Source organism: Nothoprocta perdicaria, unplaced genomic scaffold, assembly GCF_003342845.1.
Source record: "Nothoprocta perdicaria isolate Ctin4 unplaced genomic scaffold, notPer1 scaffold_11, whole genome shotgun sequence".
Taxonomy (NCBI): Eukaryota; Metazoa; Chordata; class Aves; order Tinamiformes; family Tinamidae; genus Nothoprocta; species Nothoprocta perdicaria.
The window spans coordinates 5,168,982-5,186,570 of NW_020454205.1; the positions used below are offsets into that span (position 1 = coordinate 5,168,982).

Sequence of the window (17,589 nt, forward strand, 5' to 3'; positions counted from 1 at the left end):
TGGAGAATGCGGTTATATTTGTTGGAAATCTGCCTTTGCTCTCATGTGGATCTCCTTTACACTCTTACCAATGTATCCAGCAAGCTTTCCTATGCGTATTATGGACTCCTTGGAAAGTACATCAGGGAGTCATTGCTTTAAAGATGGAAACATTTCCAATGGGCATGCAGCGGTTTTATGGAGGAAAGAAGGAATCATCACAGGCTTCTTAAGTCACAGACTAGTTTTTCTTCTTTTCTATCCACAGGCAATCGGCATCCGCCTCAACGAGCTGTGCCACGCTGAGAGTGAGAGCCCTGCCAACTTGCTGGGCCTCATTTATGATGAGGAGACCAAGAGGCGCCTGAGAAAGGAGGATGAGGAGGAAGACTTTTTAGATGACAGTAAGGAGACTCCCTTTACTACAAGAACCCCCGCTTGTAAGAACCTCTGCTTTAGGAGCACTTAATTTTTTCTTCTCTTTTCATCCTCTTGCCACCCAGCTGTATTTCCTGGTCCCTCACCTCCACCTCGGCTTCCTCCCCTGTGATTTCCCTTTTTGACTGTGCAACATGGCAGATAGGTAGCAGCACAGAGACAATTTGAAAGAAAAGGGGGTAAAAACAGGCAGTGAGTTGCAATTCCTCCATATCAGCAACTACAATTATAAGCAGAGCAATTGTTTATTTCTTGGATCTTGCAATCACCTGACTGCCAAAAGTGGCTTAGACTCCTGTTCTTCCCAGTTATCCCTGTCACACTATTTTTGTAGGATCAACTGCTTTTGTGTTTCTTGCACTGACGAGTCATCTCCCCACCTGATGTGAATTGGCACACTTCTGAAAAGGCTTTTAAATCCTGATTTCAGTATATCTGCCTAGTTCTCAGGCAAAAGTATAGCACAGTGTTATTAAAAGGTGATATAAAACACGTACTCGTGTAGGTGAAGGTAGTAACTCACATGTCCTCTCCAGACATCATTTGTACATCAGACACATGTATACATCTGTGTGATGTAATGTACTGATTGCTGTGTATGTTGGCTGCTGTTCACCATTGGATGTAGTCTGCTAGTGCTGTATATGTATATATGGGTGTCTCTTTTCACGTTTGGTGTTTATTCTTATCACTGCATAAGGACCAGCATTGGGTTAGAGGGGAGAGATGGCAATGACCTCGAAATGGAGTATGGGACCTAAGCTAGATCTCCACAGGTGCCAGTGTTAGCAGGTGCGTGAGTCTGGGTACCTGTGCTGGGTGTTTGATCAGCTCTTAAGGAGGCATATCCAAAATAGGACCATGCACTGGAATTTCTCCCTCCACTGCACCGTGCATGACTTTTGAAAGATGAAAAAGAGCTGTGTTGCTGTGTCGCTAGGTGATATCGGGCACTGCTAAATAGATGTGGAACAGCTTAGCGGAATGGGCTAGGATGGGCAAACAGAGAAAATAGGTGGTAATCTAGAAAACTTGGTAAAAGCTCAGGTATATTCTGAAAGCAGGTGTCTGAAGATAACCCTTCTGCATTCTCTCGGAAGGCAGAGATTATAGCAAAAGCTGCTTGAGCTCTGCAGGGGGTGGACGGAGGAGCATATACCATTCTGTTGGATTGCACTGTGTGTTACATCTCTGTTTGGAAGTTAAAGTTATTTCAGTTTCAACAGAGTCCGCTACCCATTTATGGGCAGTATGTGCGGAGAAGTTAGTAAGCATCAGAAAATTAATCTGGTTTTGATCCCTGCAGAGTCCCCTCATTTTATTAGATTTTACTGTTTCTTTGTGAGAAGTAGATAGATCAGACATGGAGAGGGAAACAAATGAAAGCACAAATTTCTCTCAATGCATATAGATGGTAATATTAGGCAATATTTAAAATTGGATGTGGTTAGTTGTTGTCACATCTAATATATATACTTTTTTTTTGCTTTCTGTGTTATCTCAAATAGTATTTTCCAAATTTGTCAAGTCTCGAAAAAGGCTTCGTACTTTTCAAGGTTGGAATGGCATTAGAGCATAATAAGGATCTCAAACTGTAGTGTTTTTGAAGTGGATTGTTTAGACTCACTTGAAGCAAAGGCGCTGATGTGTGTGTTTCACATCCACAATGTGAAGCATCCATTGTGATTCAAGTATTTGATAATCCCTTTTTCTCTTTGTCCTTCATTTTAAGTTTAGCATTTGAATGCATAAATTAAATAAACGGCTTGATTATTATTTCTTGATTATCTCTCAATGGCACTTGGATGCTGTGCACATTTCAAGAAGCGTGATTTCAGAGGGAACTGTCTTTTTCTATTGTCAGAGTAGCAATTAATAATAGGCATAATACCTCTTTGCTGGCTAGTCATAACTCCATATATTTTGAGGTATTTCTCTTGTTTTTAACTGGGACTTTTTTAGAATTGTAGTAGATTTGTCTGAATGCAAAAGTATATCTGCTTCTTCAGCTCTATTAACATGAAATGAGAAAGTGTATAAAGAGTGATGTAAGGCTACGTTAATAGATACTTCAATAACAATACATTATAGTGTGCTGATATTATATCATGTGGCGGTAAATACGTTGGTTGATAATTGTATGAATTGGTTCCTTTTATTGTAGGAAAAGTAGCACGGGAGCCTAGGTTTTCTTTTTTTTAAATGCAAGTTGCATTGTGCACCATATGTGAAATGTCCATCACCTCTTGGTTCCAGATGTTGCATAATCCCCTTGCTCACCATAGAAATATATTTTTTGCAGGCACTGTGAACCCTACCAAATGCTGTTGTCCTTTTGCACTGAAAATGGCAGCTTGTCAGCTCCTCCTGGAGATAACCACCTTCCTTCGAGAGACCTTTCCTTACATGCCCAGGCCACGTACTGAGCCTCTTGTGGTAAGTAGGACGATGCATTAAATGGATCGATAGTAACAACTAATTTTGTGAACAGCAGTGCCCATGAAACCTGACTTCCTAGGCTTCCTTCTTGTACAGATTTTTTTATGGCTAGTTATGTGATTAAACACTGCTTGAGCTTATTGTTTCACGAAAGGCACAGCCATTCAGGTTATCTGCTGTGAAATAAGGCTGAAAGTGGCCAAAGCTTCAGAGGTGATAAAAACAGAATGAGATGAGGGTTGTATGTTAAACAAGTAATATTATCTTCTAAGCTTCATTTCCTTAGGAAATAAGGCTTAAAAAAATGCAAAAGAAGAATGAAAAGTTGTTCTTTGCATGTAAACTGAAGGAAAGACTTAGCTTACCCATTTTGGGTTTTATGCATTAGGGTGACTTGCTTCCTCTTTTAAAGAGAATTGGGAAATGATGTTACAGATAATGGAAACTGAAATTCCAGGAGAACAATTTTTATTTCTATTGCTCTTTTTTGGGCATACCTGACTCAGAAATTGGTCCTGAGTCATACCCGAACATTTTGTGTTCCATAGATATGAACACAATCATAAAGACGATGGAGAATATTGCATTTGTAACTGAAATAGCTGCAATCAACCATGTTAAGTACAGTTTAGTCTATTTGAGGCTTGCTCAACTGAGGACATGAACACCCCCAGACCTCTTTTTCCAGAGATGCACAGTCCTGACTGAAACTTCAGCCAGAGCATTTTATTGAAGCAGGTGAAGACACCTGTACAGTTTATGAAAGCGAACTTCTGAAACTGCTATAGTTTATTCATGATTGAGGACATACTTTTACCCTGAATGGCTTTAACATTTGTTTCACATCCTGAACTGTGAAAATCCAGGATGCCAATTCACTCAGCAGTGTTAACCAGGAAGGTGCGTGGGGCCAGTTATTGACACCCCTAAACTCTTCCATCCTGACTATGTTTACAACATGGCCAGGTATTCTGCAAACCCGAAGGGGGCCTGAATTTGAAAGTGTCAGGGAAGATGAAGAAACATGTGGTAGAAAAAAGCCTCATCAGAGATGGTTCTTCCTGAACCTGCAAGTCTGTGGTTGTAGGGAAGAGGAGTGGGATTCATAGTGTTTGCATGTCTGTGTGGTCTGCATCCTGCTACAGGATCTGGAGAGCTGCAGGCTGCGTCTGGACCCTGAGATGGACCGGCACAGGTATGAAAGAAAGATCAGCTTTGCTGGGGTTCTGGATGAAAATGAAGATTCAAAGGATTCCCTGCATAGCAGCAGCCACACTCTGAAGTCTGAGGCTGGCTTCGAGGAGAAAAAAGGTTTGTCAGCAGAAAGAGGCTTTTGTATTCTCAGGGCTTGTGAAGTGGCGCTTGATTTTATGTTTTCATTTGCGTAAACTGTGTTAAAAAGCAGGCAGCCATGGAGCTGAGTGACTTTGGATAATTTCTGAGATGCTTCTGGCCTTCAGGATTCAAGATAGTAAATGTGAGTAGCAAAGACTTTAAATTCTATAAAACTAACGCTATGACTGAAACCAATTGAGAGCACTGCAAAATTTCTAAAAAGGAAGATACCTTATTTGAAACTCTCTCAGTGGAATGCTGTTAAAAGCATTGCTATTTGGTTCACTTTAAAAATGATTCAAATGAGTTTTTGTGAGGTTTATTTATTTATTCTGATTATAATTCTTCATTTGAGGAAAGCCACATATAGGAGAGAAGGTTGGAATCTTTCTGTGAAAGTCTTTACCAGTCATGGCAGCTTACAAAATCAGTGGTTGATCACTTGATCTGTTAAATTCTTTGCTACCACATAAAAAAGACATACCTATGTGGCTTTTGGCAGCTAGCAAATTAATGTTATCAACATACTGTATACTGTACAAGCAAACCTTTAGCTCACTGTGTTTGCTGAGAATAGCAGATTGTTTCCATTTTAAGTCATCTCATGCAAAACTCACACACTGATGGTACAAGTGTTGCAATACAATATACAGTCATCATTAATATTTGCGATTAGAGGCTAAACTGCCAGAGAGTTATCTGTAAATGTGTCTCCCTCTCACGAGTTCTCTAGGTGAACTGTTTAAATTCTGTCTCTTAATAGCTGCATAAAAGAGCAGATGTTTGAATGATGATTTTCACCATTGTTTGGAAAGGATAAATGTTTGATGATTGCTTGAAAAGGATGGAGCCTGCGGCAAGTTATCCTTTAGGTACTATAATGTGTATTAATGATGCAGAGGACCTTTTCCTGGTACCAAAGGACTTTGGATAGAGCCTGTGTTGTCTTCAACTCAGATCCCATCACAATTATTAAAAGTTTCTAAGATTTCAGTGGTGTAAAGCTGCCTCCAAATTTGTGTGCATTGTGGAATAGGTAACCACCTAAGGGTCAGCTGCGTAATATCATCTCAGCCTAGGCTTTTGTACCCTTGGCGTATTACTAGCCCAGAGAAGTACACATCCTTATGTCTGACGATAAGATGAACAAGATAAGAATATCTCTATTTGGATGAAGAAATTTTTTTTCCCCTCAAGATTGTTACAGCAATTATTTGAAATCACTTCTCAGCCTGTCCAGCAGCAGTCCCATCCGCTGAAATGTTAGGTGTGGGCAACCCTCCATAGAGAGAGTGTTGACTTAGGCTTTACTTCCATACGTTATTGGACCACTGGTATTATCTAGAATTGAGTTCTTTTTGCAAAGATAGTAGTATTCTTCATCCCTACTCCTGCTTAACTACGTTTTTTCCTGAAGTTTCACTTGAGTATTTTGCCCCCGTCTCTCTTTTTGGTAAACTGTCACATACTTTTCCTTTACTAAAGCTGCCTCTTTACTATAACTCAGAGATGGGAGAAGTGACTGTGGTAGGAAGATTGAATCCTAATATACATTAACAAAAATGATTACACAGTGTTTTGGAAACTGGATAAATGCAAAATAATGCTATATTTCAAAATAGTAGTACTTATGTTCTTTTCTCTGGCCAGAGCATATTCCTCTGGGGTTCTACTTGGTCCAAACATAACAGATGCAAAGAAGCATCTTTTGTAATCTGCACTTGCTTAGATAAGAAAATGTTGTGTGACTGTAACTAAATTTTTCTCACCTGCAGTGATAGGTGTCTATCTCAACTTCTTTGATAAGTACTAATCTGTTTCCTTTCATTTCTTCCTGAGTGTTAAAAACTTTGTTCTCATTGCTCACCCCAGGCGTGGCTTAACAGCTATCCAAAAGCTACGGTTTTTCTCTCTAGAATCTGCTCCAGGTAGGTCTGAAATATAGATAATTAACCTAGGTAGATACAGGCTTTCAGAGGACTACATATACTCTTTGGATACTAAAATGGAGTTCTGCAGACTTTGAGAAATACAGTTATGAGTGCTAAAATAGTTTGGCGTCTGGAAATACTGAGCAGCTGTACTGAACACAGTCTGAACCGAATGCAACCAGTAGTGATTGCTGAGGGACTTGGAGGGAGATTCTCCAGTTGCTCGACACTGTTTTGCCCAGCTGACTTGCAAGCACTGAGGAGTAGCACTCAAAACCTAGCCAGCTATGTTTGGCCAGGACATTAATTAGTCACCAGCAGTGGGAGTGGGGATTGGGTTCTCTAAGAACAAGGGACTTCTTAGGAGTCAAGGCATGTTTTTTTTTTTTTTTTCTTCCCTACATCAAAATACAATTTTTTCAAAATATTTAGCCTAGCCCTTTTATGTAAAAAACTGTATCCTGTTCAGTGGCAACCACACACCAAAAGGTGATCGATCACACGTGGCCTTGGGTGATTAGACCTGCAGTACAATGACTGAGTGTTGCAACATTTGGACTGACATGCTGCCGTGTACTGCCTTTGAACTAAGAGGAGAATGAAAGTGCAAACGGTTGGTGCTTTGAACATTGAATCATTTCATGTCTGTGCTCATCAAAAATGCAGTGTCAATGGATGTTGTTAATGCCTGAAAGCTGCTGATTTGTCTGAAGCAGAGGATCTACGTGCTCCTGTTTCCTCTAAAGCATTCTAATGATGAAGAGTAACATGCAGAGACACGGATTTATGCAAATCTTACTTCAAAGAAGTCATGTGTGCTAACCTCATGAAGCAGACTACACTTCTGCAGTTACACGTGCTGTGTGAATAAATAGTTGATCCTACTGCAGAGCTCAGTGGTGTTTACAGAACCCAGGCCCACAGGAAGATAGGTTTGTCCATGATGCCTTGTTCATTCTTGGAACTCAGCCGTCTCTCCCTAGCAAGAGGTGATCCTGCACTAATGTAAACCCCAGGGGCTGGCAAAGAAAACTGCAATTTGCACCCATTGGACAGACTCTGTTTCTTGGCAGGTGCTGATTCAAACTGGTGTGAATCGTAGGTTTTCCTTGTCCGCGTTTTGGGTTTCTGTTAGAGCAGATGACTCTACTTGCTGGTGGTTGAACCAGGGCTAAATCCAAATATAGACAAGGCCAGAGGCGAAGCACCAGGTCTCCTTGAAAGGAGATTCTGGACACATTTCTGTGAAACATCCTTTCTGGCTGATTGACAGAGCTGCATTGGCGGTGGCTTTGGAGGGAGCCTCTGGCCCATATTCCTTTGTAGACGAAAAGATGCTGCAATACAAACTGGCAGCAAAGGGTTGGGAGGGAAGGGAGGGAGGGCCAGGATATACGTATATACATATATATTTTAAATGGGGAAAAATTAAGGGGAAAAAAGTCCTCTTTTATTCTTTTAATACAGTTCCCAGCAGGAAGATCAGGATAGGAGGCTCCCGCTTGCTCCAGATTAAAGGAACCCGCAGTTTCCGGGTGAAGAAGGGGGGTTCCCTGTCCAGCATTCGCCGGGCCGGCAGCCTAAAGAGCACCAAGTTATCACGGCAGGACTCAGAGTCTGAGAATGAGGAGCTGCAGCTGTCCCACAGCAGGGACACTGTCACTGATATAGGTAACTTAGACGAGTGGGTGGAAAGGGAGGGAGTGACTAGGCAGGAACTAAACCCTTGATGTGATTGCAGCAGAACTAGAAATGACAACAGATCCCCTACCCAGCGAGCTAGGAAAAAACATCAAGTCCTCTTCGTGGTCTGCCTGAGCTAGAGCCTGGCAGGACCGAAGTTGAAATCCTGTCAGGGGCAGAGTTGGCTCCATGCACAGGTTGTCAATCCAGAGCTCCGTGTTAGAGCATGAACTCTTGGAATGCCGGTGTCTGCCAGCCAAACACATGCTATCTTTAGGAGTGCACGTATGTGTGTATACATGTATATGTATACACACACACATACTCATAAATCATTATGTGAAGTCACATGCACATATGATATTGTCCATAGTAACTGACAGGCTATATGTATGTACAGATGTGCGTTTCATATTTATAATGTCATAGGCATATCATATGACATATATGCTATTTATATTCCTATATGTTGAACACAATATTTATGTACATGTTATTATCTTTCTACATATCCGCATATATACATTTTTACATTTTAAACATGCTTTCTTTAATCTTCAAAAGTTGAGTCCCCACGTATTTATCTTCTGGAAATGAAATGTACATCCTGTCAAAAGACTCTTAAAATAAAAGTCTAAAATTTAAAATAAAGCCCCGTCCTGCTGCCCCCAGTAGGGGTGTTAAGCAGAAACTGAAGTTTTGGCAGCTGAAATAACCTAATGAACCTAATGGTCATTTTTATATTGCCCAAAAGTTAATTCAGTAGGTAAACAGAGAGAGTGGGATTGCCGTTGCCTGTTCTGTAAACTTTGGCAAGTCACAGTTCACTTAAGAAAAAGAAAGGAGTAATCAGAAGAATTAGTAACCCAGACATCTATTAACAGCATTAACATTAGAATTACAGGAAACCCATAGACAATGACATAGCTGCAGGAAACACAGGGGTCAGTGTAGATTCCACTGAAAAAAATGTCCCTTGTCTAAGTTTTAGAGTTAGCATGCTAAAATCAGGATTTTTTTCCCCTTTCATCCCCGTGTTATTAGCTATGTCCATGGGAACCGAGCAGTAACTTTGCCCATTGGCATTTCTAGTTGGATGCCCCTTCTGGTTGGACTTTTGTTGACATTTTAACCACAGAGCCCAGTCAATGCAGATCACTAAACCAACTACTTGCAGCATCTAAATGGTGCAAAGAGTTTGTTTCCTGTTGATTTTATCTTACCTGCTCCCATTCCATTAAAGAAAAAAAAGTGGGGAGGGATAAGTGTTTTCTACTGCAAAGATTGCCTATGAGCCACATATGAGAGGTTCTTGTAATTGTCAAGCCAGCATAAAACAATGATTTATGAGGGGTGTCCAAGAGCAGTCTTTCCAGTGTGGCATACTCTGTGTACTCTGATCTGTTTCCATGAGGCTGGCCTGGCTTACAAGTGCTGTCCCTAGGCTTTAAGCACATGGGGGACAAAAAGCAAACACCTTTTGGGTATTTTTCTTTTGAAGAAGGGAGCCCTTGGAGCGCGAGCGAACCTAGCATTGAGCCCGAGGTGCTGAGCAACACAGGCACGGAGGAGAACTATCATCGGAACATGTCGTGGCTGCATGTAAGTACTGGTCACTGGCACTGCTCTAGAGGCTGGTGTTTTTAGTAGGAAATTCTTTGTGCTGCCAATGATCTGATCAGAACCTCTGCTTTCGTGATATAGCATCCAAGATATCAAGAGTAAGCAAGCTGCAGCCTTTGGAAACTGGATGTTTGCCAACTGCAAGTATCTAAAATGGAGAAAGTCTGGAGAGTTTTTGTCTTGCTACCTCTGTCCATTTCATGTTTTAGTTTAAAAGAGACTGTTTCTTACTAGATTTGCAGGGACAACCGTGCTTTCTCAGATGAAAAGTCTGTTTCTGTATTTTATTTCCAGCATGACTAGTAGCGAATAGTTTAGGAAGATAAATGGGTTATAGCATGACCTTGTCTCCTTGCTTCTGCTAAACAATATTTTAGGAGCTACTTGTTCTGGGAGTTATGTTGTGAGCACTATGTTTAATAGCTATCAAAATATTTTTCTTCAGCATGTTTATCCGAGCCCTTTTTGAGCCAATTTATATTTTTGTCTCCATGAAATCCTATGTTATTGAGCTTAATCATGCACCTTGTGAAGAAAAATACCTTCAGAACATTTTATAGAACATTATATTCAGAACATTGAGGGCCTTCTATAACAATTTTTAACCCAGCAGTGTCTTGAGTAGTTTTGACCCTGACACACATGTGTGTATCTGATATTGTCTGTATAACCTACTGTCTTGAGGAAGGAAGGGTTATGACTCCTGTTTTGCAAAGTGACAGCCCAAGACGCACGTGCAGGGACATACCTACTCTGTTTGAGAGGTGTAGTGTAAGTAGTGCTAATGGATCCAAGTGGTGCAGTACTATGTGAACGTGCCTCCTGCTTTTGGAGTTCACCTCTGTAAATGTGCTTTGCTTATGTGCTTAAGGATGAAGTTATTTCCTTACCTAGCAGTTAAGACAGGACTTGGTGCTTTTGCTTGGTGTGGGAGGATGCATGAATTCATAAAAATGAGGCGTAAACTGGAGGAAACTTGAGCTGTTTCTCTCACTTTGCATGTGATTAACCTACATAGGAGAAAGGAAGATTTGAAAAATAACCTGCTGCAGTTAATACCACACAAGCACCAACATTGCATGAGAATTTTCCTTTTGATCATTGGAAAGAAAGCATGAGTGGATGTTAACTAAAACTGCAGCAAAACAAAAGCCTGTTTTATTTAGTAGCTATTATAAACCACTCAAAAGGATCACTGGTGCCAGTTGCTTCTCCACATGTACCAGCTCTTCCTTTATCTCACCTTCCTCATGTCCTCACTCCGTGGCAATGCTGCTGGCAAGTGCCCAGCTGAACCTGGGTGGAGGCTGTGCAGTACTGATCAAGTTGGCAGTAGCTGCACACTGGTGTGCTGCAGCACTGGTGGCTTGAGTGACTCTAGAGTGACTGACCGCTAACTAATGCGAGTCTGGCAAAAGCAAGAATTCTACGTATGCTGCACAAATTTGTGTTATTTTAATAGTGTAGGTGGGTTTTTTTGTTTCTTTTTTTTTTTTGCCTGCATATTTGGGGGTTGACATTGAAGGGCCTGCCTTACTTGAGAGAGCAGGGAGGTTGCAACTGCATGTACAACAAAAATATGGAGCCAATGGGGTAGTAGCCTCTTGTAGCCTCTTGCTGGTGTTTCTGACTATTTCCACATCAGTTTGTGAGATGAAGAGATGGTGTCAAAAAGACCAGTTATGACTGACCTAACAGCTTGAGGATGCTGTGTGTTTTCTTTAGAGTGCTACAGAGTGATGTTTTTTGTGTGTGACAGGGAGACCCGAGTATGAAAGAACTGTTGGCCTGAGCCTCCTATAGGAGGGAGCTGTTTGAGTATATCCAGCAATCACTGCAGTGCAGATCTCTCCAAGGTTGTTTTTAGTTATTTAGTTTGGTGGTAATTTTGGTGAATCTGCAGCAAAACAGGACTCAGTATAGATAAATGCCCAGATATTTGCTCTGTCTCTTAGAGTGGTTTTGCAGCTCTCTACTACCATGTGGCAACACTTACTAACTGAGTAGTAGCCGAGCCAGCTAATATGAGGCTAGGCCAGATGGTCTTGCCAAGTACAGTGAGGGAAGCAAACACACGACAACTGATGCAGCCTGTTCCTACTTGAGAGCAAATTGGGACATTTCTATTCCCTTTCCATAAAGGAAACTAACCCCCAGAACCTGCTTGGATTTGCTGCTTACTCGTGATGATTGAGTTGTTGACATTTTCAAGTCAAAGTCATCATCTCAGTTAGGGATACAAAAAGTTATCTGCAAATGGAAGGAATACTGTTTCTCTGAGCCTTAGTCTTGCAAACAGCCAACATATAAATACAAACATATAAACATTTAACATATAAATCTACAGCAACTCTGACTCTGCTGTTTCTTTAGCCAAGTTGAGCACGTGTATAAACTACTTGCAAGTGTGGAGCTCAGCACAACTAGCCTCACCTTTTCAAAAAGCTGTGTTGAGTTCCATGTCTTCCCAGCTAAGCTGTGGAAAAGTCACTGTCACTGGCTGCCCTATGTAGTTCTCTGTAATTCCCATTTCTGTAGGTAACACTCCTTTTTTTTTTTTTTCTCTTCCTCCTCTCCTGCTTTCAAGGTTATGATTCTGTTGTGCAACCAGCAAAGTTTCATATGTACCCACATTGACTATTGTCACCCCCACTGCTACCTCCATCATAGCCGGTCCTGTGCTCGCCTTGTGCGAGCAATCAAACTCCTGTATGGGGACACTGTGGACTCTCTCCGAGAAAACAGCACATTGAACAGTGTGTCAAGAGGCAAAAAGCAGAAGGAGGTGAGTAGATGACAAAAGCAAAATGTTCTTTTTTCTTTTTGTCCAGACAGGACATAATTGTCACCAAGGACTGGGTAAGGTACTTAAGCAGGGTTCTTTCATAGCAAATGGAACACAGTACTTCACAAACGCAGTTCTGCTGTAAGAAACTATTAAGTCATTTAGTATTGCAAAAGACATGTAATCTGTATTGATTGAGAACAATCTTGGTTACTGCTAAGGACATTTAAAAGCCTAAAGCCTGACCTTCTATAGCCTCTACTTTTCAGCCCCTGGAGTCTAGCCTCTTTCTTAGGAGTCTCTATAAACTTTTCCATAATTTCCTTTTTTTTCAGGTGTGAATTTCCAGGTCTATTCTAAGAATTATGTGCATTAGTTATATGTTTGTTGCTACCTTAATCTTTTATTGGTTGAAGAAAAAAAAATTAAAAAAATGCAAATTTGGGAAGATAAATCATCTGTGCTGCTAGCCCTGTTAGAAGCAAAGCTACACCCATACTACCGGGCAACTACTAGTCTGTAGAAATTCGTCTTGCACATGATTTCTTCCTTTCCCAAATTCTGGGAAAACTAAATCTGAATTCCCTTTTTGTTTGTTTATTTTTTTCCAGTGCTCAGACAAGTCATGCTTGAGAACTCCCTCTCTAAAAAAGAGAGTGATCGATATCAACTTGGAAGGGAAGAAGGACTCTGGAATGTTAAAATATATCAGGCACCAGGTATGGACTAGGTCATGTGCTTGTTGGAAGGTTGGTACATAGATGTCAGGTCAAATTTTAAGAAAAAAGCTTTTACGGAGCTCTGAGCCTGTCTGCAGGAAAGGGCTGGTGTTCCTGTGCATCGGTGCAGCCCTGCATGTTTCCCCTAGTTGAGTAATGTTCAATTTAAGCCTCTTAAGATGACCCTTGTCAAAGAAGCCATTTAATGGTAATCACTATTTCTGTCTTCCTATAGACAAACATACATCAAATATTAGGTCTATACAAATAAAGAAGATCCCCAAATATATTTACATATAAGCTGTCAATTTACAGCTAGATGAAATGGTTTTCTTTGTCCTTTCTAGCTCAGTGTTCCTAAACAAGCACATGGCTGTTAACAGGACTGTCCTTGTCAGTCTGTGAGACTTTCACAGTTATATATGAGTGTGTGTGCACCACCCTGGAGGAATTTTGCTTTCTTTTTTTTTTTCCTTATCAATGTTTTGGTGACATGAGTGACTAGCAGTAACTCAGGGAAGTAGCTTGCAAACTCTTCTGTTTCAGTGTAATTTGAAAGTAAGGTTCTTCTATGGAGCATTAACTGAAATGGCTAAAATCAGAGGTTAACTGTGAATAATCTGCAGTCCAAAGCCTGAGTGAAATTACTAGCTGTATTATTCACTGTATATAGTTTGTACAGCTCAGTTTTGAGGCCTGGCTTTGCTTTTTGCAGGTAATGAGCCTCTCCCCTGCGCCTTTGTCACTGCTAATCAAGGCAGCTCCTATTCTCACAGAAGAGATGTATGGAGACATCCAGCCTGCAGCTTGGGAGCTCCTGCTCAGTGTGGATGAACACATGGCTGGAGCAGCAGGTAGGGGAATTAATGTGGTTAGGGGCTGCCCCTGCTGCTCACCTCGCAGCAAGTAACAGGGCTTTGCAAGTGTGCTTTGTAGCAGAGAAAGTGTTAATGACATCAAGGTTTTTAGGTAGGCTATATAGTTTTGAAAGACTTATGCATGTTTTTGTGCTTGTAGGAAAGAGCTAGTCCAAAGGAAAACAGTTTGTCAAACCCTCATTGCAGAGCATGATTAGAGAATAACTAAAAATGATGTTTGTGTTTAACTGGCTTTATAAGCAGAAGAAAAACAGAGATTTAGTCTGTCCACATAATTCACTGAAATATTTGGTATTTTGCCTCCTGGAAACTGTCAGTACCAGCTGAGGGTTGATGCAAAAAGACAAAAAGGGAGATGAGAGTGGAAGTGTCACAGCTCCTATGCTGTGCTGAAGGAAAAATTCTCATGTTGCAAGGAGACAGCAGTGTTGCTCAGCAAACAATCTTGGTATTTATTTTACATTTTCACTTGATACTAATTTGTGCAGTTTATATCTGTTAGTGACACAAAGCTGTGAGGCAAAAAAAAAAAAAAGATCAGAATATCATATATATGTGAGTATATTACTTTGAAAAGGGAATTCTAGAAATGAGATGAGATTTGTTAATACGATGTGTAAGATTTCAGTCCCAACATAAGTTGCTTTCATCAAGGAGGAGTGAGAACTGGCAATAGTGCATGCTAAACGGAGCTGCTGTGTTAGTGTATGGCAGCACCATCTACTGCCTGCTTGCAAGGCTGATTTTTGGCTGGTGAAGCCTCTCAACATGCCCCTCACTGTTAAATCAGACCTACAAAGATTTGACATACTTACACTTTTCAGTGTAAGTTTTCAACACCAAAAGGTAGAAAAATTTCTGAGCTGACAAAACAAGAGGGTCCTTATGTTTTGGAACAGAACAAAGGGGCAGACCTAAGAAGATTTCAAGTTGAAAGCTGAACCCAAAAGAAAGAGCAACTGTGTTTTGCAGATGTTCAGAGTGCCCCCATCAGCATGACCCAATCCTAGCACCTTCTAAATAAGCAAACGAGATGGCAAATGTCATTTTTCTACTAGGGTAAAAGAGCCCCATAATGTAGAGCAACTGTCTGCAGGGGTCTATGGTGAGCTAGTGGCCTAAACTCTGACCACCACCCGCTCCCACAGCACCCCTCTTCCCCCTGTTCTTGTTTCCTGCCTGCCTTCCAGATACCAGCTTAAATTATTTGGCCTTTTTGGATTTGGAGTTTTACTCTGCTTATAATCAAATATGCTCGAATGAAATAGCTGTGGGCCAGCTCAACTTCTCTTGTGTTACAATTTGATCTGGTCCTTTCTCTACCAGTTCATAGCAGCTCTCTTTTTCTCTTAGAGGCAGCCTGTGATCACTGCATGATGTCCAGCTGGTTAAGAACATTCCTTTTTGATTTTACCCTGTAAAAATAGGCAAGTGAGCCCTCTATTAGGGCACTGCCTCCTACTGTGAGAGGAAGGCTGAGTTTCTCTTCGTTCTACCTTTATTAAGCTTTACAAAAATCACTTAGAAGCGAATCCTTGAAAGCCAAACTGTATTAGTTTTGTTACTCCAGGAGATGTTTGTTACTTTAAATCGGTTGTGAATGATATTTTAGTGAGAAAATTTGCATTTTATTTTAAAAGTATCCCCTTTTGCAAGCATCACATATAAGACTGAAAGGCTCCCAAAGATGGATTCTCATTTGCTTGATTTCACGAAGCTGTGCAATTTTACCAGCAGGGCTGATAAAGTCCTGATCTCATTTTTGGAGTCAAGGTTTCTTGTTGGTGTGGGAGTTTGTACAGCTGCAGTTTCTGTCTGCCAAATAAACATATTAATGGAGGAAACAGATGATGAGATGTTGACTCTTTGCAGCTGCCATGTTCCTGCTGTGTGCTGTGAAGGTGCCAGAGGCTGTTTCTGACATGCTGATGTCCGAATTTCATCACCCAGAGACAGTGCAAAGGCTGAATGCCATTCTCAAGTTTCACACACTCTGGAGGTTCAGGTACCAAGTTTGGCCACGGATGGAAGAGGGAGCACAGCAGATCTTTAAGGTAGGTCAGGCATAGGAAACACTACGTTGCCATTTGTAGCTTGCCCTGTGGGATGGATGTGTTGTGACCTGCTGCAATGAAATAGTCTCAAAATCAGATGAAGGGGGAAACAGTGGTCTCATATAGTCTCCCACTATAGGGGAAGGTGATGTCTAGAATTCTTTTGTAAAACGGAGAGTCCAATTGGGACACAGGTCAGGAAAAACACCAGGCATGGAAAGCAACCTGTGTCTTACCCGGTCTCTTACAATATAGTGAAATACACAGCATAAATTTGCAGAGCAAATTAATGTCTTGGGTATTTTTACTCATGTTTCTTTAGCAATGTTTCCCACAAATTTCAGAAGAGACATTGCCTGACAAGTAGGTGCTTTTCAATCTGATTCAGCGTGGATAGAATCCATTTCACAGAGAAGTCTTGCATTTTTTTGTAAGAGCGGTGTTACAGGTGAACAATTTGGTTGCATATGTCTCCACATAGGGGTTCCATAAATTCCAGAGCACATACTATTTTAACCTCATGATGAATTGTTATGGGCGTGTCTATGAGACTGTCTACTTTTAAGCTGAGAAACCATCAATTAGGTGAACGAAACAACTCCTTTTCTTCAGAAATGCTCTATAGTATAAAAAAGCATGGCTTATTGCTGAATCCAGTGCTAGATGCAATTCCATGTTCATCTAGGGAAAGCACTAGCAGCAGGAACAGAAGCCCATTCAGTATTTACCTCTGTTTCCACAATTGTTTTTCCCTCCCCTCATTTTACTCCCCTGTGTTTTTGTTTAGATCCCTCCACCAAGTATAAACTTCACTCTGCCTTCGCCTGTCCTGGGGATGCCATCAGTGCCAATGTTTGACCCTCCCTGGGTCCCTCAGTGCAGTGGGAGTGTGCAAGATCCTATCAATGAAGATCAGTCAGTAAGTAAAGAGATTGTGAGAGTGAAAGAGAATGTTCTTTTTCCCACTAAAGGCATGGGGGAAGCTAGAGCCAAAAGATGGGGTCTAAACTTTTTACCTTTTTTTGTTACCCTCATTTGGAGAGGATTTAATCAGTACACTGTCAGTGCAGGGCACCCAGAATTTTCTACCTGTCCATTAGACTTTTCTGCATTTTCAAGAAGAGACTGTACTGCGTAACACAGCCCTGTGAAAGAGAGTAGCTCAAATCTTAGGGCACACAACTATTATCTCCCTGAAGGATTAGTTCACCAAACTTCATGGTTTACAAGCACAGTTTTCTCTGTGCTAGTTCATTTGATGCCTGTTTAGAGAAGTCTATGCCAAGGTTTTTTGTAGACAATAACTCTAGAGTCTCTAATAAATCTCTGTTCACTAGCACTTGTCTGGTTTGTATTTAGAAACTCAGTTGCTGAATGTTACTGAAGACTCTGGTGTGAAAGACAGGATGTGCGAGTCTTACTGCTTCAAACTGTGTTTTTCTCTTTCCTTCCTGACAGAAATCATTTTCAGCCAGAGCAGTGTCACGTTCCCACCAGCGAGCCGAGCACATCCTGAAGAATCTGCAGCAGGAGGAAGAAAAGAAACGCCTGGGCCGGGAAGCCAGTCTCATCACTGCCATCCCCATCACTCAGGAGGCCTGCTACGAGCCAACCTGCACACCAAGCTCAGAGCAGGAAGAAGAAGGTGTGCGGCGTGGCCAGGAACTCCCTTCCAGGAAAACTGAGAGCACCAGCCACCAATATGGAGCATGGTTGAGGTGTGGG

General features: G+C 41.3%; 1 protein-coding gene across 1 annotated transcript in view; it reads left to right on the plus strand.

Annotated features, from left to right (window-relative positions):
- UNC80 (unc-80 homolog, NALCN channel complex subunit) overlaps positions 1 to 17,589 on the plus strand; it is a 107,627-nt gene that overhangs the window by 47,233 nt on the left and 42,805 nt on the right. Inside the window, exons 24-33 of the mRNA XM_026047473.1 lie at positions 248 to 383; positions 2,720 to 2,853; positions 4,002 to 4,167; positions 9,307 to 9,407; positions 12,016 to 12,213; positions 12,825 to 12,932; positions 13,648 to 13,786; positions 15,683 to 15,864; positions 16,652 to 16,783; positions 17,323 to 17,509. Of these exons, the coding sequence (XP_025903258.1) occupies positions 248 to 383; positions 2,720 to 2,853; positions 4,002 to 4,167; positions 9,307 to 9,407; positions 12,016 to 12,213; positions 12,825 to 12,932; positions 13,648 to 13,786; positions 15,683 to 15,864; positions 16,652 to 16,783; positions 17,323 to 17,509 (1,483 nt within the window). The remainder of the gene's footprint in view (positions 1 to 247; positions 384 to 2,719; positions 2,854 to 4,001; positions 4,168 to 9,306; positions 9,408 to 12,015; positions 12,214 to 12,824; positions 12,933 to 13,647; positions 13,787 to 15,682; positions 15,865 to 16,651; positions 16,784 to 17,322; positions 17,510 to 17,589) is intronic.